General features: G+C 42.7%; 1 protein-coding gene and 1 long non-coding RNA gene across 6 annotated transcripts in view; one reads left to right on the top strand and one right to left on the bottom strand.

The window, feature by feature from the left end:
- Positions 1-27076, top strand: part of LOC124227390 (uncharacterized) — a 69569-nt gene that overhangs the window by 3466 nt on the left and 39027 nt on the right. For 3 of the 4 annotated variants that reach the window (XR_006885472.1, XR_006885469.1, XR_006885471.1), the window contains exons 2-5: positions 1842-1998; positions 16187-16291; positions 18485-18610; positions 26025-26210. This is a non-coding gene — a long non-coding RNA (uncharacterized LOC124227390). The remainder of the gene's footprint in view (positions 1-1841; positions 1999-16186; positions 16292-18484; positions 18611-26024; positions 26211-27076) is intronic. The other variant, XR_006885470.1, reaches the window with a different exon arrangement.
- Positions 20617-27076, bottom strand: part of ADTRP (androgen dependent TFPI regulating protein) — a 57335-nt gene continuing 50875 nt past the window's right edge. For both annotated transcript variants that reach the window (XM_046641369.1, XM_046641368.1), the window contains one exon: positions 20617-20748. In XM_046641369.1, the coding sequence (XP_046497325.1) occupies positions 20714-20748 (35 nt within the window). In that variant the 3' untranslated portion in view covers positions 20617-20713. The remainder of the gene's footprint in view (positions 20749-27076) is intronic.

Here is a 27076-nt window from a genome sequence, read left to right as displayed (position 1 = left end):
ACGAAGAATACACAACTATGTACCGGGGGGCTTTGGGGAGAAAAAGGAAAAAATAAAATCTTTAAAAAAAAAAAAAAAAAAAAGGGGTGGAGTTTGGGCAGCTAACCACACTCAGTCCTTGCAACTATGCTCTTAGATTTACATGTTGGGGTTTTGAGGCTATAAAAAGTTTGAGAGCATCTGAGAGCAGATCCATCTGTTTTGACTATCTAAACCCAGGGCATTGGGTCAATTTACATATGGCCAGTGAGACTCTGGGGACCTTTTATGCAGAAAGGCCTTTGCATTTTAAAGGAAAAGATGATAACTATGAGTTTCTCTATTTACCACATTTGCATCCAGACTTCAGCAAGGGGAAATGAGGTTTCTGCCTCTGATCCCTGGCAAGAGAACTCTGGTGAAGCAGAAGGCCAACAGGGGCCTGGAAGCAGTCAGAGAATAAGTGATCTCTTTACAGCGCAGAGAAGGTGGTAGGAGGAAGGGGAGTCGGGCTGTCGTGGTGCGTTGCTGATTAGCTTCCCCAGCATAACAAACTGAAGACTTCATTTAAGTTCCTAAATAGAGAAAAAGCTGCCAACATGACCTCAATAGAGAAAGCTGTAAAAGTGAATAAATATAGCAACCTCAGGTAGCAGTTTACCCGTAACACTTAGAACAGAAAAGGAGAGCACAACAGAAAGCCGGTGGCCAAGTGATGATGGGAAAGGCTGAGCGCATTGGTGGTAAAAGCTACTGCTGTAGGCGAAGCAGAACAAGGACAGAAAGCTGGCATCTAGAGTGGGGTGGGTGCCACCTACAGAGGATCAGGCTGCCCCAGGCCTGGCTATGGGGAGGGCCATATCTGTTCTGGAAGATCCTATTGCCCTGTGCTTCCTTAAGTTGACTTGACATTAGTGGTACATCCCTCAGCATAGGAGAAGGCAGAGGCCAGAGGCTTGCGGTGTTTGGCATACCAGGGCATCTATGTAGTCACTTTCCTTCACAGGCATAGGCTTGGCTGGGAATGAAGGTCGTGTGCAGCAGAATCAACCTGCAATCCACCATTTTGGGTTGATAGGAGGCCAGAAGAGCTGTGCCTCTGTCCCTTCTGTTTGCACTTATGAACACGGCCTGTGATTTAGTGAGGCCTTGTAACTTCAAATTTCCTATGAAAATGATGTTTTCAGTTAAGGATAATATCATTCCAGTGTTTCAAGACTCAAAAGATAACAAAAGAAAGCTTTAAAAAAGTTTAAATTAGGGGGCCGACCCTGTGGCCGAGTGGTTCAGTTCTCCTGCTCCACTTGATCAGCCCAGGCTTTCACCGATTCGGATCTTGGGTGTGGACATGGCACCCGCTCGTCAGGCCATGATGAGGCAGCATTTCACTTGCCACAGCTAGAAGGACCCACAACTAAAATATACAACTGTGTACTGGGGGGATTTGGGGAGAAAAAGCAATTAAAAAAAAAAAAAGAAAGATTGGCAACAGTTAGTTCAGGTGCCAATCTTTAAAAAAAAAACATTTAAATTATATCTCTGGTTGACATAAAAGTGAATATAGCTATAAGTGAGGCACTTCATGTTTAGAAAAATTGATTGCCAATTCATAATGCGATTCACTTTATTCACATGAGCGAAAAGTCGGAGATGCAATGTTTAAACTACAGCCTTGAAAGGTTCTGTGAGAGAACGAGGGAAACTGATGTTTGCAAAAACTTTGACTTACTGCTGGAACCTGATGTGACCGACACCAGGCACTTCTCTAATGGACATTCTGGTTGGTTGGTTTGGCCAAAGCTTTAGTATGGCTGAGAAAGGGAGAATCATAAAGACTGATTCGGAGCTCTGCCACTTTCCAGGGTGTGACGGATAGGCTGGCCAGGAATGAAAAGAACCATGGTGTGAACAAGCCAAAGACGGCAGCAGCAGCAACATCTCTGTACTGAACATTTATTCCTACCAGCTACTCCACTGGGCTTCATGTACATTCTATCTTCTAATTGTCACAACAAGATGGTAGGTATCACTATCCCCTTTCTACATGTTAACAATAATATACCTAAGGACACACAATTAGCAAGTGGCCAAATAATGATGATGATCATGATGACAGTGAGGGTGAGATCTTACCCTTTTATCGTGCTTTTCTGCTTGTAGAATGAATTATTATTAAATAAATTATCTCATTTGATCCCTATAGTACAAGGTGATGCAGGTTTTATTATCTTTTCATTTTTTTGTATAGAAAAACTTGGACTGAAACTGCTTTTTTAAAAGTAATTAAAAGTAACACTTATTAAAATAATAAATTGAATTCCTCCTTCATATTCATTGCAGGTCCATCAATTTTTAGTTGTATGACATTAAGCATCAATGTGGTACGTGTTAAAGTTCTGTATTTATTCTAATGCACGTTTAAGTTCTACAAACCTTCGCTCCTTTCACTGACTTTTTGGAGCACAAGGAATAGATATGTGATAGTCATTGTAAACTGTTTGGTGTTGTTAAGTTTCGATAAATATTAGCCACTTAAAAATAGTTATCACTAGAGGCTCAAAACTCCTTGCTCCTTTTTCATGGGATTTATTTTATAAAATTGTCAAAAAGATTTTTTAATAAGGTGTTCATATCCTTGAAACAGTACCGTGGTGTAACCAAGACAAGCTGGGTCGAAGATATATTGTCTGATTATATATTTTGTGTTTTTTATGTTTTCTCCTCAATATATTGGCTTAAGAAATACATGGTGAATGCCTCCTGTGTGCCCTTTACTGTACAAGGCATCCAAGAAGAGCCAATGAACCAAACCTGGTCCCACTTTCAAAGAACTTACAGTCCAATGGGGGAGCCATTTATGTGGATAATTCCAGTGCAGTGTGGTGTGTGCATTTTGACCCAGCAGTTCCACTTCTAAGTATTTCCCCAAGAGAAAAGAGGAATGGGTTCTACTATGTCCACAAAAGTACTTGTCTAGGACTATTCGTGGCACTTTATTTATAATGGCTCAAACTGAAATTGACCCAAATGTCTAACAGTAGGAAAATGAATAAACAGATTGTGATCTATCCATACATACTAAAGCAATAAAAATGATGAAACATGGATGCAAAGACATGGAGAACCTCAAAAACATCATGCCCAGGCTGAGGGAAAGAAGCCAGACACAAAAGAGTACATCCTATATGATAGAATTCATATGAAATTCTACAATAGGCAAAGCTAATCTATGGCGAAAGGAATACAAAAGTGATCACCTAGGGTTTGGAGGTGGAACAGGTAGGTATTGACAGGCAAGGGGCATGAGGGAGCCTTCTGGAGTGATGAAAATGTTTTCTATCTCAGTGGGGAAAGGAGATATGGAATAGGATACACACGTGTATGCATTTGTCAGAACTCATCAAACTGAACACATAATATGTGTGCATTTCACTGTATATAAATTCTACCTTAATAAAAAAACATTAAATATTTTATGCTTTTATGCTATTGTAAATAGTAGTTTAGAAAATCTCATTTGTCAAATGTTTGCTGTTAATATATAGCAAGATAATATGTTTTTGTATATTGACCTTGTATCTGCTAACATTGATAAATTCACTAATTAGTTCTGGTAGTTGGTTTTTTATAGAACTCTTTGGGTTCTATACACGATAGACCTCCTTCAGTCTTCCATTTCTCCTAACTACCCCCTTATTTTTGTCTCTCCATGCTACAGTCGGGATAATTTCTTTTGATCTGTCTTCTAGCTCTCTCTAGCTTCATTCTCAAACCTCTGCTCTCAAACCCATCTATTAAGTTTTTAATTTACATTTTTGTATTTCTTATTTCTAGATGTTCTATTTGGTTCTTTTTCAAATCACTTTTTTCCCAAGTTCCTGTTTACAACAGATATTTTTAATCTTATTTCTTTAAACATCACTATTTTATAATTTGCCTCTGATTATCTCAGGACCTGAAGTCTTTCAGGGGCTGTTTATACAGTGTTTTTCTGGTGTTGTTTCTTCCTCATTATAACTTATTTTCTTGTGGTTTGGCTACCACTGATTTTGCACTGCTCATGGTCCGTGAGATGTGATTTTTGGTGATTCCCGTGACCTGGGTGAAGAAGCCCTTCTCGAAACATTTTTGCATTTACCTGAGCCAGACATTTAGAGGAACTTCCTCTCTGTAATTAGTTCAAATTAGAGTCATGGCTTGAAGTTTTCTGAACTACTCCTGAGTGTAGGATTTAGGCTATCATTTCTCAGAGGGCTGGGCTCTGGATGGAACTACTCAGGGACAGATGATCTGTGTTTTTTTCTCTCCTTTGCTCTATTCAGCATTCAATAGGTGCTATCTATTGGGGCTATCTTGTTTTTTGAGGGTACAGGGACAGGTAGTTTCACTTCTGGTTAATCTTTACCCTGAAGGTTCTCTTTTTGGGATTCTAGGTCAACATAGGAGGAAGTGTCTAATAGTAACCTTTCATCCTGGTGGACCCTGAGCTCTGACTTCTGCCCCTCTTACTCTGTGAGGTCTTTAAAACAGTAACACATGTCCCCCAGCATATGTCCTCAAAGCAGAAAGCTTTGGTTACTTTTCTTGCCTTTATGGGTTCTTGGAGTCTCTTAGATCTTGGTCTGGTAATTCCTTATTGTCGTTTCTTTGATAAGTTTAAGGAGATTAGAAAATTATTTTGTTCATTATTTTTAGTTGATTTTAGCAGGAGAGTTAGTTCAAATGGCCTAGCCCCTTTTTATTGGAAACAGAGGAAGATAAAATTTGGAATGTTGTCTAAAAGTCTCTTTTTCATCATTTCTAAGTATAAAAGTAATCCCCTAAATTGGTAAGTTTCACTATGTGAAAACTGAAAATTCTGCATGGCAAGGCAAGAAAGAAAGAAAAGAAAAAGAAAGAAATAATAAAGAAGACCAATAGACATTCAACAAATAGGGAGAAGTATTTGAAACTCTCGTAAAGAAGTTCAAACTCTGGAAAAAGGACTTAGTTTCTTAATACATTTAGAGCTCTTTATTATTATTGATCGATGCATAACAAATTACCCTCAAATTTGGCAGCTTAGAACAACAAACATTTGTTATCCCTCAGTTTCTTAGAGTCAGGCATTGGGAGCAGCTTAACTGGGTGGTTCTGGCTGAGAGTCTCTTGTGAGATTGCAGTCAGATGTCAGCTGGGGCTGCTGTCTCATCTGAAGGCTCAAATGGGGCTGGAGGACCCACTTCAGAGGTCATTCATGTGACTCTCACCAGGAAACCTCAACTCCTCACTGGCCACTTGCTGGAGGCTTCAGTTCCTCACCACCTGGCCTTCTCCGTCTGCAGCTGGCTAACATGGCAGCTGGTTTCCCCCAAAGCACCCAATTGGAGAGAGAGAGTCACCAAGAGAGAAGCCAGATGTCTTTTACAAGCTAATCTTAAAAATGATATACCATCACTTCTGCCATTTCCTATTGGTCACTCAGCCCAACTGTGGAACAATGTGGGAGTGGACTATGAAAGGATGTAAATACCAGGAGGTGAGGGTCACCTGGAATATCTTAGAGGCTGTCTGCTACAAGCTCCTCCAGTTCAATAAGAAACAAGAAAACTCAAAACAGAAAAATGGACAAAAGATACAAAAGTCTGTTCATAGAAAATGCATCTAAATAATACATATTAAGATACACATGTTAAACACAAAAAGAAGTTCAACCTCGCTCAAAATAAGAATAATGTAAATTAAAGCTATATTGAGATACTATTCTATCCAAATGATTGTATAACCTACTGTATTGTTGAGGATTTGGAGAAACAGGGTCTCACTTTTTTCAGTGAGGGTAGACATTGGTATAACCTCTACAAACAGTAATTTGGCAATAAGTAAAAAAAAGTATCAAAAATATTTTGTAAACATTTTTTGTAAATATTGTAAAAGTGTTTTGTAACTTGGCAATAAGTAAAAATACAAAAATATCAAAAGTAAAAATACACATTTCCTTCGATCCAACAATTCTACTTCTAGGAGTTTGTCCCAAGTATATTCTGGCACACGTGCAAAATGATGTCAGTACGAAGATCTTTACTGCTGCATCAACTTATAATAGCAAAAGATTGAAAACCATGTGAATTTCCATCAATAGAGAACTGATTGCATAAATTATGGTAATATACATATAATTGAATTCTATGCATCTCTTAAAAAAGAATGAGGCACGCTTCTTTACGTTGATTTAGAATTTTCTCCAACATGTACTGGAAGATGTGAAAGCAAGGTGCAGAACAGCATGCCATCGTTTGTGAAAAAATATAAATCTCTATGCTTGTGCATGAATACAATATCTCTGGAGGCATGTGCGAGAGATCAGAACTACGGTTGCTTTTGTAAAGGAGAACTAGGCGGCGAGGGGATAAAGGCATGAGAGAGACTTACTTTTTATGGGTTCACTATTATACATATTGAATTTTATAGTGTGTGCATGCATTAAGAACTCAGAAATAATTTTTAAAATATATTTTTTAAAAAGTGTATTGTAGGGGCTGGCCCCGTGGCCGAGTGGTTAAGTTCGCGCGCTCCGCTGCAGGCGGCCCAGTGTTTCGTCGGTTCGAATCCTGGGCGCGGACATGGCACTGCTCGTCAGACCACGCTGAGGCAGCGTCCCACATGCTACAACTAGAGGAACCCACAACGAAGAATACACAACTATGTACCGGAGGGCTTTGGGGAGAAAAAGGAAAAAATAAAATCTTTAAAAAAAAAAAAGAAAAAAAAAAAAAAAAAAAGTGTATTGTAATCACCTAAAATGATCAGGCCTTAAGCTAAGCTTGTGTCAATAGAAACAGAGAAGTAGAATGGACAGGACACCGTGAATAACTGGATTGGTGATTGGGAGAAGGAAGAGTCCAGAATGATGCTCAGATTCCTGCTACACATAGAGAAACTAAGAACACATCTCTTAGGAGAAAATTTATGTGTCTGATAAAATGATTAAATTTTATGGAAAAACCACATTTAAAAAAATCAAGGCTATTCTTTGCTGTACTGTATCATGAGCTTCTTGCAATTAGAGAGGATATTTTAAATTTCCTTGTATCTCTCACAGTACCTGGTATGGTGTTTGACTTGTTACAGAGGCCCAATTTATTAGATAAATGTCTGAAAATTAAATTCCTAAAAACACGTTTTATCTTTGTAGAAGGTGAATTAAACATTTGCCCAGATATTTGCAAAAATGTGAGCCTCAAAGAGATTGAAAATCAAAGCGCTCATCCTCTCTTTCCCCGAGGGTGAAGGTGCAGGTGGGGAAAAGATGAAGTTCATGCAGCAAGTTGCTAATTGGAACAAGGCATAGGACTTTCAAAACACAGGATGATTTGCTTTAATATTTCTAAGAAAAGGGAAAAGTCAATTTAGCCACCAGAGGGCTCTCATCATTCCATTTAATTATAGGCCTAGAATTATTCATGAGATAAAGAAAAATGCAGTTGAAGACCAGAAGAGAATACATATTCTCCCCTACTCCATTAAATTTATGCTATCATTGTAAGGACCTCCTGCCAAGTCATCTTATTACAAGATGAGAGAATTGAAACTCAGCAAATGTGCTTTAAATACTCCACTTTCAAATGTCAAGGGTGGCCTCCTTATCTTTTGTTAGTTGAAACATGAATTTATCTCCAGTGCCCTGATAATGCAAGGATTGCTTGAGAGGTATTCCCATATGTTGGGTGAGAAGGAGGAGGATGTTGCAGTGGGTTGCTTCTCTTAATGTAAGCCTACCTGAAGTGGTGATGTTTGTTGAAATTTTTGTGCTTTATGAAGACTCAGAGGGTTCTTAAAACTAGAGTTACTAGAGTCTATGGTATTTACAACTTTTCACTGCCTTCTTGCATTTTTATTCTGTTGGGTCATACGTACTAGTCTCTTATTTGTACTTCAAGGCAGGGAATGATTCGACACTCCTGTTGATTTTGTGAAGTCGTCTAGACAATAAGTTAGTGTCCCTCCTATTAAAATATTCTCAGGGCTGGTCCAGTGGCACAGCGGTTAACTTCACACATTCTGCTTTGGTGGCCCAGGGTTCGCCAGTTCGGATCCCAGGTGTGGACCTATGCACTGCTTGTCAAGCCATGCTGTGGCAGGCATCCCACATATAAAGTAGAGGAAGATGGGCATGCATGTTAGCTCAGGGCCAGCCTTCCTGAGCAAAAAGTGTAGGCTTGGTGGCAGATGTTAGCTCAGGACTAATCGTCCTCAAAAAAATTGTAATGCCTGGTGCCGCCATCAGCTGCTTTGTCCTCTGTGATTTAACACTAAATCTACCAAGTTCACAAATGAAAACCTATAAATATCCCTCATTGGATTAACAGAGCCTTTGAGTTAAGACAGCAGAGGAGGAAATGGATGTTTATTGAGTTCCAGACACCGAGCTGTGTTCTAGGTCCATTATTACATTTCATCCATACATCACAGTTACTCTAACACAAAGTAGGTATTGCACCCCAGATGTATATATGAGGAAATCCAGCTCTGAGAGGTTGAATGAGTCCCCCAAGATGCTAAATGCTGTGGAACTGACTGAGTTTTGCCTGCCTGTAGAGTTCATGCTCTTTGTGACGTTGTAGTAGCCCCTATAACGTGAGCTTACACTTTGGGTTTTCTTTATCCTCTTGCTATTGCCCCCTCCCTAAGCCATTCAGGGGTCTTTGGGACTGTAGCTCATTGGCAGACCTTTAAGGCAGTGTCTTCTAGGACCCCACAATTTTGACTGGGAGTGTGATTTAATGATGGTTGCAGCAATACTGCAAGGCCTCTCCCCAGGTACGGTAGGAAGGGGAGGGTAGTGTCCCCCACCTCTGCATCCACCACAGTGCGGGGGCCGTGGTGAGACCCCTGAAGGTCTTTTGCAGGAATTGCCATGGTTTGGCTGTGGCTACTCTTGTTATTCCTGCAGGACAGCCTGTAGGTAAACCCAGGTGGGGTTAATGGGCCACCAGATCAATGATTGTGCTCCTTGCTGTGGACATTACATACTGATCGTTTGTGTTGACTTCGTATAATAACAGGCCTTGCTCCCAGGGGGATGGCAGAGTGGCCCACGGTCAAGAGGACATAGGCTTACAGATTTGCCCTGGCTCCTTCTTACCTTCTTACCCAATTCACCTGGTAAGCTGTGTTCTATAAACAAGATGGTAGCGTGAGGTTGGTTGTACAGTCTGTACCCGCAGGGGGCAGTGGCCTTTAGCACCTCAATCAGGAAGCCACACCCAAGACTGTGGCCTTGTGAGCATCATGAACATGTGTGAAGATGTGCCAAACACGAATTGGTGCGGTCCAGACCTCGCCCCTTGCGGCCCGGCCTCCAAGGCAGAGCATTTTAAAACACCAAGTCCCTTTACAGTCACATGTGGAATAGTCTCAGAAGTTAATTTTCGAAGCAACACTCATATATTTTCTCATACAGGGTTTTCTTTCTGAAATCTGTACCACTGAATGGGCTCATCTGAGGGAGGACAGACTGTTGTTTCCTTGATTGGATGATGTGGGATTTCGGGAGACTCTTGAATGAAGGGAAGAGAGAGAGTTTGGCAAACGGACGCTGAGGACTTATTATAGGCCTATGAGTCACGGAGACTGCAGGCAAATGATCTGGGGACAGGCGAGAGAGTGTGGGCAGGCACGGAGAGGGCAGATCCAGAGGGCGGAAAGGAAGCAGGGCCAGGGAAGAGGAAAGGTAGAGGAGTGTATTAGTCAGGGTTCTCCAGAGAAACAGAACCAACAGGGGGTGTGTGTGTGTGTGTGTGTGTGTGTAAATATATATGTGTGTATGTGTATATATAGAGAGAGAGATTTTAAGGAACTGGCTCATGCTATTATGGAGGCTGGCAAGTGCAAGGTCTGCAGGGTCAGCCAGCAGACTGGAGACCCAGGAGGGTCACTGCTGCAGTTCAAGTCCAAAGGCTTACCACTGGCAGAATTCCTACAAGGAGCCTGCCCTCCCTTCTGGCAGCCTGGGCTCTGTCACTGCCAGGGAAGTGCATTGAGCTCTGTAGGTAGACGTGAGAAAGCCCAACCAGAAAGCTCTGCTGAGGCCCCTGGACTGTTCCCAGAGCCGGGCCTGCACTTTGCCTCAGTCACCTCTGATGCTGCATCCAAAGGAATCAGATGGTCAATCACGCCACTAGAGTGCAGAGCACTGGGATGGCGGGCTCCAGAAGGCAGCCAGGGAAGAAGGCGGTGGCTCTCTCAGGTGATGTTTAAAGCAAGCTGAAACTAATTATATTCCATCAGACCTCAGTTACTGCCATGTCCAAGAAAAATTCAAGGAGAACTCCCACATATCAGTGCTTCCAACTTTGGCTGCACATTAGAATGATCTAGAAGTGCTTCTAAGACCCCCAATGTCTAATCCATAGCCCAGACCAATTCAGAATTTCTGGAGGAAAGATCTGGGCACAGGTATTTTTCTAAACTGCCCAGGTGACTCCAAATACGCAGGGAAGGCTGAACAGCTCTGCTGTGTCCCCTCCAGCCGCGCTTTGTAATTCCTTCCCCACCTCCTCACCATGAGGCTCCCCTCAATGTCCATTTAACTCATTTTCATGGCCAGTCGAGCTGCTAGGGCTCTGGGAAGAGGATTTTCCACAATAACGTAGTTTCCTTGCGGCCGGCACCATTCCTTCACTGACTTGGAAGGTTTAAAATGAAAATGTTGAATGTTTTGACCTTGAGGAGATAGAAGGAAAGATTAATCTTATAGATGTCATAAAGGAAACAGAAGCAGGATTTGGTAGAAATCACGTGGCATAAAGGAAAGAGGACAGGCATCCAGGCTGACCAGACTGGGCTTGGGCTCCATCCTTCTTGGATAATTCCTCATTTGGAAAATCAATCAACATCACTGAGCCTCAGTTTCTTTTTTTTTTATTCAATAAATTTGACACCTAACATTGTGTAAGTTTAAGGTGTACAGCATGTTGCTTTGATATATTTATACGTTGTGATATAATTGCCAATGCAGCAATATTTATCACATGACATAATTATAGTACAATATTATTGTTATATTCATTATACCATGCATTAGATCTCTATGGGTTGTTTACCACCCTTAAACATCATCATTCTTATCACACCCCTAATCCTCCTAGTAACCATCATTTTACTCTCTGTTTTTCACAAGTTTAACTTTTTTAGATTCCACATATGTGATGTCATACGGCACTTGTCTTTCTCCATCTGACTAATCTCACTTAGTATAATTTGCTCAAGGCCCATCCATGTTGTTGCAAATGGGAGGCTATTCTCCTTTCTTGTGACTGAGTAATATTCCATTGTGTATAAGTACCACATCTTTTTTTATCCATTCATCCATTGATGGGCATTTGTGTCATTTCCATATCCTGGCTGTTGTGAATAATGCTGTAACAAACACGGAGTGCACATATCTTGTCAAAATTCTATTTTCATTTCCTTTGGGTATATACCCAGACCTGGAATTGCTGGATCATATGGTAAATCTATTTTAATTTTTTGAGGAAGCTTCAAATTGTTTTCTATAGCGTTTAGACCAATTTAGTCCTACCAACAACGTAGAAGTGTGCCCATGTCCACAGATTCATCAAAATTTGTTATGTCTCGTCTTCTCGATAATAGCCATTCTAACAAATGTGAGGTGATATCCACTGTGATTTTGATTTTGATTTCCATGATGATTAGTGATGTTGAGCACCTTTTCATGTGTCTGTTGGCCATTTTGATGTCTTGAGCCTCAGTTTCTTTATCCTTAGCATTGGGATAGTAATGTTTCCTTTTTAGAGCTATGGGGAGGACTAGAGATAATGAATAGCAAACAGCCATTCCATAGCAGGCGCTCAATAGATGGTACAAATTTTTATTGGTGACTGCTTGAATTAAGACAGACAAGTGAGAAGAATTAAAAGCTAAAATTTGATATACAATGATCTTTGACGCTCAGTCCCCTCATTTGTAAAATAGGGATGATGTGCTGGGTTGAATAGCATCTCTCCAATACTAATATCCACCTGGAACCTCAGAATGTGACCTTATTTGGAAATAGGGTCTTTGCAGAAGGGATTAAGGATTTTGAAATGAAATCATCCTGGACTTAGGGTGGGCCCTAAAACCAAGAGAAATGAGCGAAAAACGTGGACACAGATTCCAGATTCCCTCTAAGGTAAGAGAGACATGCAGTAGAATGCCATATGAGGATGGAAGCAGAGATTGGAGTGATCCTGCCATGAGCCAAGGATCATGAGGAGCCATCCGAATGAAGGATTTTCCCTAGTACCTTCGGAGAGAGCATGGTGCTGCTGACACCTTGATTGCAGACTGCTAGCCTCCAGCACTGTGAGAGGAGAAACTTCTGCGGTTTTTAAGACGTCTAATTTGTGTCCTTTGTTATGGTAGCTCTAGGAAACCAAGAAAGGTAACAATAGCTATACTACTTATATGTTGTTGCAACTATAAATGACTTTATATTATAAATATAGTTAAATTCAGTAATGGTAAAGTTGTTTTTTTTTTTTAAGATTTTTATTTTTCCTTTTTCTCCCCAAAGCCCTCTGGTACATAGTTGTATATTTTAGTTGTGGGTCCTTCCAATTGTGGCATGTGGGATGCCGCCCCAGCATGGCCTGATGAGCGGCGCCGTGTCCGCGCCCAGGACTCAAACTGGTGAAACCCCTGGGTGCTGAAGCAGAGCGCGAACCCAACCACTTGGCCACGGGGCTGGCCCGGTAATGGTAAAGTTTTAAGCTAAATGCTAATTGGGATATTTAGATACTGGGTAAACAGCTTAGTCTGATGATATTCTGTGTGAGGAGCCAAGGCCACTGGCACTTGGAGGGTCTTTTAAGGGTGACTGCGTGAAGGATGAAGCGAACTGACAAGTGTTGAGGGTAGGAGGGGGCAAGGTGAGAGGTAGTGAGGCGATTAGTCAAATCAAAGAGCTGTCTGCCCTGGGCACCTCCACCCACCAATCAGGGAAAAAGGCTGGCTTCTCTGTGACCTCAGGAACACAAGCATGATCCCTTGGAACACACATAAACACACTCATGCCCAAATCGCTTGGAGCTTTGCTGGCTCTTATTCTTGGAGACTCTCTCAGAGTTGTAATTTCATTCTCTTCCCTGATAAGCAACCACAGAACCAAGATTAATGTGCATGTGGCATTTTGGTTGAACTCACTAGAATGCACAGGAAAGTTTCCCTTTATCATTGGTAATACAGTCATGCAAGTAATCCCCGTATTACATGTCCAGGGTCTAAGACGGCTCCCAGAGGAGCCCAAGAGAAGTTCATCTGTGAGTTAGAAGGACGTTCTACAACTGGCCTTTTCTTTCCCTTGTTTTGAGGTTTACACAGAAATCCACATTGCTAAGCAGGATCAGGACTAGCACTGAATTGGCTGCTGGCAGGTCTCTTGGCCTCCTCCTCCTCCTTTGGCGATATGTGAGGGCGCTAACAGGTCACGATGGCAGGAAGAGCCTAGCAGAGGAAGACACTGGCAATCTATTTTATAACGAAAAGAATTTCATTTAACCACATGACTTTAGAATTGGCCAAGTTGAGTTAATGCATGTACATAAAATGACAACGTGAGTGCCTTGTAGAATGTAGTTAGAAAAATTTTCAAGTGGAATAAAACATGCCTAGATTGAGAGTTTTCAGAATCGCGTACCAGATTCCTGGCAAGGTAAAATTCATACAGTATTTGTTTTCCTAACGCTACGTCATTTAACTTCATAATTCGGATCTTAATAAAATTAAGTGTTGAGTGAAAACAAATCCCTGAAGTGTAACCAAATATATCTGCTCCGGCCAGACTTAAGCCTCAGCGGAAGGTTTTGTAAGCTCTCGTAGTGGAAGCATTTTTTCTCTTCTTCCTGTCAGCATCTCAGAGGAGCAGAGTCTAGCAGAGCAGCTGCTAAGAAAGCGGGCTGGAAAAACAAGGCTTGGTTCTGTGTTCCCAAAGGTGCTGCAGGACGAAAGGATCCAAAGCCCTAACCCTAGTGCAGATGGCCCAGGCAATGACCGCCGAGTCCATGCCCTCAGGCCACGGCCTGCACATGCCAGGACCATACACACAGTAGGCCCCCTATAATTACTTGCTCAATGAACCAATGAATCCTAAAGTACAGTGGAGTGCAGTGTTTTTCAACTTATTGGTTGCAATCCTATTGTTGGATTAAGAAATCAATTTAGGGCCGGGCTCTATGGCCAAGTGATTAAAGTTCTGTGGGTTCAGCTTCGGCAGCTTGGTTCACGGGTTCAGATCCCAGGCGTGGACTTACTCCACTCACCAGCCATGCTGTGAGGTGTCCCACATACGAAAAAATAGAGGAGGATTGACACAGATGTTAGTTCAGGTCTAATCTTCTCCAAGCAAAAAAAGAGGAGGGTTGGCAGGGGATGTTAGCTCAGGGTTAAGGAAGGGAATCTTCCTTAAGCAAAACAAAACAAAAAGAATAAATCAATTTAATGGTCACAATATATTTCAAATATAGAATGGAAAATAATAGGATATAAAATAAAGTGATCTATCACATATATTAAAAGTGTATGTGTGTGTGTGTGTGTGTTTCTACCGGGTCATGATGTAAAATGTGTTTCTGCAGGTGTCTATCAGGAAATATTAAAAGCCATTGGTGGAGTGGAAACTATTGGGGCATTTGGGTTGAATAGATCTAGGTTTGATTTCCAATACCACCATAGACACTGAGCAGGTTACTTAAATTTGTCTGAGTCAAATACGTATTTACAGTCAATTGTATATTATGTACTGGGCTGTGTGTGGAAGATACAGTGGTGAATAACAAATATTCCTTGCTCTCAAAGGAAGCACACAGTATGCCCTTAATAAGTGTCAGTCTCTCTTCAGCACTTTAGGATCCCTGGGACTGGTTGATGTGGGTAAGAAGGAATCATGGGGAAGTTCAACCCTCGCTGAAACTCTTCAGCAACCAATGGAATCCAAATTTTTTTCTTTGCTTTGTCTCGTCCCTTTTTAAGAATGGTGACAACCCCAAACTAGCTTCTCTCCGTAGCCGTAAAGCAAGTTTAAATTCCTGTAGTGCCAGCCAGACAATCAAGATTGGAATCATAAAGAGTGTCATGTCACAGCTATGCCTCCTCTCTCCACTCTTCCAAAGACGTGCAGAAACTTGTCAGCCAAGAATCAGCAGCCAAGATCACTGCCTAGCTCTTTTTGGGGGTATGCTAACCATACATTAGCTCTCTCAGGGATGGGTGGAGAGCCAAGACACATACCCAGCCATCTCTTAGCAATTCACATGGTAAAACATTGTGAACTAGGCAAGGTTTGTCCTCAAAGTCTCCAGCTGACTCTTTCTCTATCTGTTCCTTTTCTCATAATATCCTCATCTTCACTCTGCCAAGCATGCCTCCTCCCATATTAAAACTTGCCTTCAAATCATCAACTGTCCTTCACTGATAAGTGAACACGAATCAGTGTAACAGGTCACCTCATAAGTATTTACACGTTAAATTTGTCTCTCTATGTAAAATGGAAGGCTTTATCCCAGCTGAAGGATGTTTTTGAACACCAGCAAGATATTTGGGGTGTCCATAAGAGCAGAGACCCTTTCCAAGGTCACTGACGAATCCCACCACGGGAGTGGCTGAAGAAGTCTTGGTTATGATGAAGTCAGAGTCAGACTAGATCAGGCCTTAATTATAGCATATAATATCTGTAAGGAAGGGGTAAGCAGCCCCTAAAGGAAAATAAATTCTGACGTAAACAATATTTGTCGTCAGTGCTCTCACCTCTCCCACTTCTCTTCGAAAGATCAGATCTCCCTGATTTGGAGCCTAGCACCTCATAAGCCCTCCTTGGGGTAACCAGGGCCACCCAATTATTTTTAAAGATTGGCCCTGAGCTAACATCTGTTGCCAAACTTTTGTTTTCTTCTTCCCAAAGCCCCCCAGTACGTGGTTGTATGTTCTAGTTGTAGGTGCTTCTAGTTCTGCTATGTGGGCCGCCGCCTCATCATGGCCTGATGAGTGGTGCTAGGTCTGCGCCCACGATCTGAACCGGCAACGCCCTGGGCCACCGAAGCAGAGAGTAAGAACTTAACCACTTGGCCACGGGACCGGCCCCTCCTTTTCCTTTTCGTGAACCATTCTATCGATGTGCTTTCCACTGCCAGGTCACATGAAACTATCATTTGATCATTATTGTTGACAGGATTCTGAGATTTGACATGAAGAGTGTATCTTAAATGAAACAATAAGCTATTTGGTGATGAAGCCTATACGATTAAGAAGCTGTAAGTAATCCTCAAGTCAGTCTGTAAGTATTCTCAGTACTTGCTAATGGTTGGAATTGGGCTTTCATGGGGATACAAACGATAGACATGGCCTCTGGCCTCAGGGAGTTTGTAATCAAGCAGGATGGGATGGGGTACCTTAGATGCCAAGCACTTGCATCCACCGCTTTAAATAATGTTATTTAATCATGGTAGGTACTATCATAGGACTTTAAGGAACCAAGGCTCAGAAAAGTAAGCAATTTTCCCAGGGTTCAATGTAAGTAGTGAGTAGTGGAGTCAGAATCTGAATTCAGATCTGGTCTTGCTCTGAAGCTTATGTTCTTTCCAGCATTCCAGACTGTTACGGAAACAGAAGGCAAGAAAATAGACGCAGAAGAGAGCGGTGGAATGCTGGGTGGGTCTGACATGGCAGGCTATGGGAGTGTAGAAATGGGAACAAGCCCAGTGCCCTGGAGGGGTAAGAGGAAACTATTTGGGAGATCTGGGAAGTGGCACTCCAGTAAGGTCTGACGCCATGGAGGACAACTTATTTATTCGATAGTAGCTGGAACAAGAGAGGTCTTTCTAGGTAGAGTGACCAGCTTAAGGAAAGGCTTGGGAATAGGAATAAAAAAGTGCCGGAGCACAAAAGGGGGAGACTTGATTAAGGGAGTGAAAATTATTGCTTGTGGGCCACCTTCTCTTTTACCTCATGTTGCTTCAGCTGAGGGAGGGAGAGCCAACACAGGAGAGGGTGTCCCTCTAAGGGACAGGAGGTCAGCAAACCCGGCCTTCCCCACAGTCTTACCTGAAGCCGCTGCCTCAGAGGAGGATGTTCAAGGTCCCAAGGCGAGGGCCCTTTTCTCAGAAGTCCCTGATGACGCAGGTTGCCAGCTTCCAGGGAGGAAGAGCGAGGGAGCCAGGTGGTTCTCCCTTCCCTTTTTGGAATCCTGGCCAGTTTCAATTTACATAACACAGCTTAATCCACAGAAACAGGAGGTGGGAGGCAGGTTCTTTCTCTTTTTCTCCTCTCCAAGACACAGAAACCTTTATTTTCTCCCTATACCACAAACCGGTGCTGTTAAATAATATTGGATAATTGCACCTGTCGTCCTCCCCATATTGTGCTGAGGAAAAATAATTGCTGGTTTTCTGCTTTGCAGTTTAGCTGTGACTCCGTCATTTGACTCAGAGCATGTCATTTTCTCCCATTTTAGACTGTGTACAGTCAAACTGTGTAAAAGGACTCACAGATAGCGGCCCTGCGTGTGTGAGTGGGCGCGGGCCTCATTCAGCAATGATTTCTAATTTATACAGCATTGAAAATCCACAGCTATAAATAAACAGTTCTGACTGGCTTTGCCGCCTACTCAAATGCTTTATTTAAAAAAAAAAAAGGAACCACCAACTGCATGAGGAAGGAAAACAATGTCTGGATGTGGGCCCTGGCTTCTGACACCTGGGCCTGGGAGGAGGGATGCCCAGATTGGGATGGGTTCAGTGCTCAGCAAGGTGGCCTTCTGGGGGGCTTGGCTTCCTCACTCCCCCCTCAGCCCCCTCACGCTCCCCACGTGCAGGCACAACGTGTTTGGGGATTACAGTATATGAAACGGACTTCCTGTTATGACAAGTATTGCAAGTGAGTAGGTGCAGAGGAGCTGAAAATAGCTTGAGAAATGTATGACTCTTTGGGGGGAGAGGATGGGGCTGATGTATTGTTCAGGCAAACAAGTTAAGTCTTCTCCCCAAATTCTAAGTTGGTGTTACATGTGCGCTAGCACCTCTAGAACATGAGCACGGCTATGGACCAGTCCGTGAGGCAGTGGTGTCACTCCTCTCCCTGCCTGTATGGGGAGAGTTTCTGCCAAGTTGGGGTCCCCTGACCACCTTCTTCTGTCCAGCCTCACAGATGTACATAGATTTTTGCTTTTTTTAAAAATAAAGGCTTGCAGGTAGTCAATTACTGCTTTGCTCTATAATAAAGAGGAAGGAAGGTGGGCTTGTAAATCGACCACCCGCGTGACCTTGGACCAGTCATTTCCCTCCTTTGACCCCAGCAGTGTGCTGGAACCAGCTGGTACAGGCTCGCAGGGACCAAGTGGTTGAGCAGAGCTCTGCCCAACCCTGCATTCATCAGCATGTTGGTCGCTTGAAGAAAGCCATGTTAGAGCGTTTACACCATGGAAATGGGCAAACGCTGTAAATCAGGGCCTTAATATTGTCTTTTTTTCCAGAGAGTTGGTTTTAAAACATTTACCAGCACGTCAATAGCAGAAACTCGGTTTGCTCATTTTTCAAATGAGGACATAATACATTTTCTACTTCCAAGATTTTTGTGAGGATAAAGTGAGATCATGGAGGTGAGTGTGGTTGTAAATTACATGACGCTATACAAATATTATCGCTGGTTTTCTCATCACTTGGTTTGTGTTGTTTTATAACTATTAAGGGCCTAACCCAGCCTTATGTAGACACAAGTACCATATACCTTTTAATGAATGTTTATCAGTGTTTATTACAGGTGTTTTGCTGCTTCTCCTTTCTTAAGCTTCAGCCACACCAAGGAAGTGTGTGTGTGCGCAATGAGAAGTGGTTCTGAGGGATTTCTGGTGTTGGAATAGGTATCGCACCGTGGCCAGTCATGCAGCATCAAGGTTTAATTTGGTCCCAGGGACAGTGAAGCCACAAATAGAAATCTGCAGGCTCATCCCAGCCAAGAGCTTACTATGACCCTGAGAAGTATGCAGCCCAAGTCATCTTTGGGGTGTGGAAAATTTGGGTGACCCCCTGTGGGCTTCATATTTGGGGAATTTCCACTGTGACACCTGCTCCTGGGCTCCCTCTAAGACCAGGTGCTCAGAGCAGTCAAGCAGCAGCAGGTATAGGACAGAAGTGGTGTTCCCAGCTCAACCCACAAAGACTTAGGCTCATATTTATATAACAGCACAAAAGGGGCAGAGAAGGAGCAAGTTTCTTGGTGTTTGTCCTAGTCCTCCCTTGGACCACCTGTCCTGTTGGGATATTCTGCCCTCCTCTCTAATACTTTGAGATTGTTCTTGATGTCCATTTTACCAAAATTTCCCCTGTATAAAGCTAGGTTGGGAAGCCCAAGTACAATGTACTCCAGTGCCCACATCCCAGCCCACACGGGCCTGGTGACACATCCATAGACTTGAACATGTTTACCCACCACTAGACATTTGTCATTCGTGTTCTTTACAAAATGTGCCTGTAAATAAAGACCTGGAAAAGTCCACTAGAAAAATCAAAGCAGGGTTCACGAATGTGCTTACTAATCACCTGACAGTCAGCTTTGCTAAGCCAGAAACTGGCTCAGCAAAGTGCTTCGTACCAAGGCAATCGCAGCAGTCCTCGCAACCACATCACTTCCCATCCAGATGATTCCCCAAGAAAAATGTATAATATTTATTTCACGAATCAATCAATATTTAATAGAAAAGATTTTGACAATGGCACTGTGTTCAATTTTATACCTGCCCCAAATGCTTGCTCACAAGAAGGACAGATGTCCCAATCTTTTTTTTTTAAAGATTTGCACCTGCGCTAACATCTGTTACCAATCTTTTTCTTTTTTTCTTCTTCTTCTTCTCCCCAAAGTTCCCCAGTACATAGTTGTATATTCTAGTTGTGAGTGCCTCTGGTTGTGCTATGTGGGACGCTGCCTCAGAGTGGCCTGACGAGCGGTGCCATGTCTGTGCCCAGGAACTGAACCAGAGAAACCCTGGGCCGCCAAAGCGGAGCGTATGAATCTAACCACTCGGCCATGGGGTGGCCCCCCAATATTTTTTATAATTCATTTTCTCATTGCCCCAAATAATTTGCTATCATACCAGGTAGACAGGAAACTTAGTAGCAGCCATCTCCCTACATTTCTATCTAGATCAAGGAAAAAAGAAGAGATGAGCAATCCATGAAAATAACTAGTCTACAAAAATGATTGTTTTTAGGAAAGTTGGGATTATTAAAAAATGGCACAGGACTGGGAGTTAGAAGCTCTGGGAGATAAAAGCTATGGTCTCGGTTCTGACTAACTCTTTGGCCTCATGTGGGTGACTTCTCACCCAGGTCCTCAGCGTCCTCATCAGTAAAGGGAAGAGTTTGGACAATCCTGAGTCACCCTCTCTCTCTAAACATTCTCTAACACCCAGTTCATGAGTTTCTTTGGCCTTTGGCCAGATTTTGACCACAGATCGTCCTCCAAAGAGGTCAGACAAAGGTTACAAATTCTGAGACAGCAGGAGTTGTTTTTGGCGTGTCCAGTAAACCCTTCAAAACACCAAGAGTCCTCAAATTAAGCTACCTTCATAACCCTCTTATTAAATTTAAATATCATCCCTGGTCCTTACTTTCCTATGTTGCTCCACCACCTCCCTCTACCAGGAAAAAAAAAAAAGAAAAAAACTCTGTTTTCTCCTCCTTAGTTCTTGGAAAACGGCATGTAATTACTTCATCTTCTTCCTAGGCAGCATCATGTCACCTGTAAAATCAAGAACAGAGAGAGAGCTCAGATGCCAGGGGTTCCCTAATGGGTATTCTTGTGTGGGTAGACATAAATCTTGACTTGGAGCAGTAGAAAGGCGAGGATACTTTTCCAAGGCAAGAAGATGTACTTTAAGGAGTTCCGAAAACCCACCACTACTACCACAAGGGCAAGAAGCAACTCTGCTGTCTTCCTTGGTGTTCGGCTCACAGCTAGCCCATTGGCCAACAGTGCTGTTTGCCTTCATGTGGCTCTGCATATCTAATATAAGCCTCTGATTGCTGTTGCTTTTGGTCACGCGTTTGCAGGCTGCACACAATCTGTTGACAAATTTTGAGGCTCTGCAGATGGAGATGAAGTGACCACATCAAATTAGAGAGGAAATAGAAGAGTGGATATTCACCGAATCAGGGGTCAATTGGTAACCTTCACCAAATTAACTGACCTGCCTGGGTGGAAAAGTATGGGCATATTGACTAGTTTTTTAGCAAGCTCAGTAAAGGGGCTCTATTCTACTGAAATTATAGCATTCAATTTCTAGAATGACTTCCATTCAGCCAAGTTTGTACCTCCATATGTAACGATCATAAATTTTTGCGTAAGCTTTGAACTTTCTAAAACTTCACTAACTCATTATCCTTCCTGTCTGTTGCCAAATGCTATCAATCCTATTTTGAAAATTTGTTTTCAACTCAGCCTCTTCTTGTCCATTCTGGAAGTTAGAGCCCAGTTAGTTCTGACTCAGTATCACCACAGCAATCTCATGCTCCTAATTCCATGCTTTACCCTTCAAACCTGCCCTCTCCATCAATTATATCCTTGACAGTAAAGATTAAATATCTTCTATTAATTTTATTTTGCCGGAACTCCCATTCTCAGAGGCTTTAGTGACTGAGGACTTGAAGTCCTACTTGTGGCCCCATCATGACACTGATTTTCTGGGACAGCCAGCTCCTAATCACACAGCCCTCATGGCCATCCTTGTATTCATGTCTCACTATTTTTAAGGACAGTCCCCTCCCTTCTTCTTCTGCTCCTCGTCAATCCAGACTACCCCCAGACACTCCAGTGAAGCCTTACAATTTATCCAGCTTTAGAGGCTTCACGTTATTTTCATTTATGCTTCTACTTATTTTTCACTTTGATGTGAATTCTTTCCTCCCAAGTTGGGTCTTCTCTACACTAAATCTACACAGTACCTTCTCTTTTCTGAAGTATACATTTTGGGTCTTTAATGAATCATTTTTCAGCTAAATAATACTTTAATTCCCTGACGTCCAAGAGCTTGGTTACTACAAACTTTTCAAATTTGCTTCCCCTGTAGTCACTCTGAGGGCTCCTAAAACTTCTTTATCCATCCTCTTTACCAACCCTGAGAACGTCCAGTCTAACTGTAGTCATGACCTCACTCCTTCAACCCCGGGTGCCAAAGATTGGAGACTCCTCCATTCAAGAAGAGAAGCAGTGGAAGCAGAAGCAGAAGCGGTGGTGGGAACTTCTTTTAGCAGAAGAGAGCAGGTGGCTCCTTCCACTGGATCACAGTCTGTCACATCGAATCATAAGCAGCTAGATGGAGTATTAAGAAATTCCCACATACCTGCAGATATGCTAGAGAAGGCACCCTCCCCAGATGTGTCTCTGTGTGGAGCTCCAATAGTCATTTCATAATGTAGAGACTTACATGGTGTCAATATCACAGAAATCATATTTTTCTTTCTGTTTCTAGCAGGTGAAGGTAGGTCCTAAATCCTGAATTCTCATGGGGCTGAGCAGTCTCTAGGCTTCTCTGAGTCTGCAGAATTTATCTCTGACCATGTTTCCATAGTGCGCGGCTGGAGATAGAGAACTGTTGACTTCGTAATAGATCATATTATCTGACCCAAGCAAAAGTTACAAAACAGATTTTAAACTCTGAATGGGAAATGATGTTGTGTGTTATTACTCTTTTCTTCACTGAAGGAAGTTTTTCCCAGTGGAACACTTCCAAGTTGGTAGTTAGGAAATGGTCCTCCCCTGACTTATCTTAGTTCTTTCTTTATCCTCTATTAGGTAGTACCAAGGAGTAGAGATATTTAGGTCAAACATTTAATATTCGCCTTGTGCATCATCCAAATGTTTTCTACTGGCATGGGAAAGGAATCATTCTTTTAATCAACATCACTATGGATACCATATGCAATTCTATACCTTGTTATTCCGGGAGTCAGAACACAGGATAAGTAAAAACATACTTTTCACGAAGATTTACACCTATATATCTACAACCACAAAAGCGATTGCTAGACTTTGAATTGAAAATTTGAAGAACATGTGCCTAGTTTTAGCAGGCTGGCTTGGAAATGGGTGAGAAGGCAGATGGTTGGGGGGAATATGAGGTGTTAGAGGAATGAGATGTGAGCATTGATGAGCACAAGTCGCAGCGCAGACGTAGCAGGAGGGAGATGGAGCTGAGGGCTGGCTGGAGAAGCTCTTGTGGGGAAAGAGGCTGAGCGAGAGGGAGAAGTAATAATCCAGAGAGGACTCTCTCCGAGCTTAGGGAGATGAAGCTAGGACAAGAAAGACAAAAGGAAGATATATTTTTGTTATTGACTAAATGCTGCCCCAGTGGGACCAGGCTTTAGAAATACATGTGGAGTCATCTCATGATATTCTTTTGTTACAAAATGATCAGGGACAACATGCAAGACAGACAGACCTTATATATGTTATATACTAGGTTGTATATGATTTACATGTTATAAATTATAACAAATTTCTTTGTGGATAAAACCAAGGAGGTAGGCTAAGCAGCTTTCAACAATAAAATATCCTTAAAAAAAATCTGGTCCACAGCATAGAGTATTAAAGGAAGGTTTTGATGTCATTCTGTCTAAGGTACCATCACAAGGTCACTTGGCCAGACTGGAATTTTCAGCTTATAAACTATCCTTAGGAGGAAAAGGATTTATGGTCTCAGGCCCTGACAAAAGGTAGCCTGAACCCCAATATGCATCCTTCAGGAATGTAAGGACAGGGGTCATGGGCCACAGGTAAGCTGACTACCTCTCTGGCCACACCTACACATAAGAGGCCCTCCATTTTGGCCTGGAAGCACTGAGCCTTTTTCTGTTTCTGATCTATCTTGTGGGTTGGGTTTCTCTCCCTGGTGGACTTGTGTCCTGGTGTCAGCATCCTGTGTCTTATGAAAAAAAGGAAATATTAAGTACTTAAGTGGCAGAGAAAGGAGCCTATATTGGAACCCCCTGACAGCCCCATTCTTCCTATCAGGGTGGAAAGAATCTGGGGTATCCCTAGATGCTCAGACATGGTAAGCCTAGCTTTCAATGATCTGCCAGAGCCTGCCTCCCCCATCTGCTTCCATCATTGTTTGAAATCAATGTTCCACTAATTCTGCCCACAAAATAGAAATGGAATCTTTCTTGGTGGGTATCTGGTGCAAAGAACTGACTCACTGCTTGTCCAACAACCTGTCCCATGACACACAAAAGCTAGCACAGGATGGGGAGTGAGACAGTGACAAGTCAGGTGGGGTGGCCCTCCGAATCTCTGCAGAGCTTTGGAGCCACAGCATCTTCATGAAGGCCAGCAGGACCTTCCTGAAAGCCTGTCAGCAGCGGTCTCCTTAGTACACAGGGCCAGCTCCCTGCATCTATGTGCCCCGGAAAATGTCACACACTTTCCAAGTTTACATTTGATTCCTGGTATCACTCCTTATTACTGTCCTTCTCACTCACCTCTTCATTTTTACTCACTGACGTGACACATGAGGAGGCAGAAAGTGGGTAGACAGTCAGCAATCAGTGGCCATCACTACCAACATCTGTCTTAGCCCAGCAGCTGACTTAGGAGAACACCACATTGGATAAGGATGCCTGTAGACATAATTATCCAAACTGGGAGGAGCCCGGGGTCCTATGGTATCCGGGGCCTTGTCCTCAGATCGGCAGCATCAGTCTCTCTGGGGCACAGGTTAGAAGGGCCAAATTCCAAGATGTACTCCAGATCTGCTGAATGAGAATCTACATTTTAACAAGCTCCTCACTTTAACAAGATCTGCAGGCACATACCCGTTTAAGAAGCGCTGCTCTGTGACAGCCGCTCTTGACCCCGACTGCAAATTAAAATAACTGGGAAACTTTAAAAAATATCCATGCTGAGTTCCCATCTCCAGAGATGGATGTAATTGGTCTGGGGTGGACCCAGGAATTAGTATTTTTAAAACCCCCTTATAATATGCAGTCAAGGTTGAGAACTACCGTTAGAGAGATATCTGCATATTAGATGGGTCTTGACTGATAAGTCTTGACCATTCAGTACTTGCCTGGTGACTCTCAACTAGGCCACACTGTCTCTCAGGATTTCAGAAGCAGAGATTCTAATTAATTCTAGCCTCAAGTAGCCTGACCTCCTATTTCACTCTGCTAAATTCTTCAGGAACTGTACCATATCTGTCACCTTGCATTTAGTTAGCTGGTTGTTACTTTTAATCGCCTTCAGCTGGAGAAACTGGTAATTTATGTGTAAAATTGTAGGAGAGGATTGGAATATCCATGTAGGAAAAAAGGTTACTGATTTTTGCTGGGATGGAATGAGATTAAGAGCAATAGTGACTGACCCTATGTGCTAGGCCCAATGCTTGGCACTTGACACTTCTCAAGTCATTTATGGTCCTCAAGGATCCTAGGCGGGGGGTACTAATATCATCTCCATGATCCACAAGGGAAAACTGGAACACAAAGACATTGAGTGCCTTGCCCAGTGTCACAGGTCTACCAGTGGTAAGACCAGGGTAGGAACCAGGCAGCCTGCACAGACCTTTTCTAACCACTGCCTCTCGCCGCATCACCAAAACACTCTTTTGAATTTCTTCTCTCATCCAAGGAAGCTCAGGCTGTGTAAGCAGGTGAGAAAGGAGGATTCGCCCTGGATTTGGACAGAGTAGACAGCTACTTACGTGTTTCCATAGGTCCAGAACAGAAGGTTTGGAGAGGAACTCAGAGGAAACACACAATAGATAGTCCCAGCCCAGACAATTCTAAACTATATACACCTGGCACAGCAGGCATTGACCAGGACTGTTCCTAGCAAACTGAGATGTGTGGTCTCCGTACTTAAAGGTCATCCTGTCACTGAGGAGTTGAAGTGGATTGACACAGGTTACATGCTTGGTTTGTGGCCTGGTAAGGGACATACCCTAGTTTTCTTGATTCCTATTCTAACCTCTTCCCCCTGTTTTGTCTTGCCTGCCCTAACATACATCTCTTTTTCAACAGCTCTCCAATAAGCGTACCACAGCGTCACCCTCCTACGCTCCTCAAACTCCCTGTCCAATAGTTTAATCTCCAACCATCAGAGTCACTCCTTGACCGCTGTCTCCAGAACCCCTTTGCACAAAGTCCCATTTAATACCTGGAGAGAAGAGACCTTGGATATCCTGTCTGGAGTGATTGATCCATTGGGTAAGCTAATGGAAATGGGGGATTCAAAGATGGATAAGACACACACCTAACCCTTAAAAAACTCAGGATCTAGTGTAAAAACAAATCTCTGGGCCGAGGGAAGGCTTCCTGGAAGAGGTGAGTTGAAATAAATGAGTGAGTGTAAGACAGCCAAAGACCAGGAGATATGAGAGACAGAAGCCCATGGAGGTGAGAAACTTTAATGTGTAGGGAAAATAAGCAGTTTGGTGCTACTGGGGCGTACATTTAGAAGAAGGTGAGCCAGAGCCAAGCCAGAGACTGGCTCACAGACCCTGTGTGTCATTCCAAGGTCTTGGATTTTCCTCTGTAAGCTGAGGGGAGAGTTGAAGTGTTTTAAGCAGAACAGGACACAGGGAAATGTGTTCACATACATAGTGCTGCTTAATTTTACCCAATTTAAAAGTGTTCACTGCCACTGGAATTTTAAGTGACCTAATTTCTCTTTTAATTCTTTTTTTTTTTTTTTTTGAGGAAGATTAGCCCTGAGCTAACATTTGCCACCAATCCTCCTCTTTTTGTTGAGGAAGACTGGCCCTGAGCTAACCTCTGTGCCCATCTTCCTCTACTTCATATGTGGGACGCCTACCACAACATGGCTTGACAAGCAGTGTGTAGGTCTGCACCCAGGATCCGAACCGGTGAACCCCAGGCCACCAAAGTGGAACGTGAAAACTTAACTGCTGCACCACCGGGTTGGCCCCCATCTCTTTTAATTCTTATTCAACCATTTGTAATAATGATCTGTTCAGAATATAGCACATTTATGATCCTATTCTGATTCTATATAGGACTTTTTACCCATTCTATTCTTAAGGAGCTAAAAATCTAGGGAGAGGACAGAGACA

Source organism: Equus quagga, chromosome 15 (assembly GCF_021613505.1).
Source record: "Equus quagga isolate Etosha38 chromosome 15, UCLA_HA_Equagga_1.0, whole genome shotgun sequence".
In the NCBI taxonomy this organism is placed as follows: Eukaryota; Metazoa; Chordata; class Mammalia; order Perissodactyla; family Equidae; genus Equus; species Equus quagga.
Note: the sequence above shows the minus strand (reverse complement) of the source record. Positions and strands in the feature narration are given on the sequence as shown.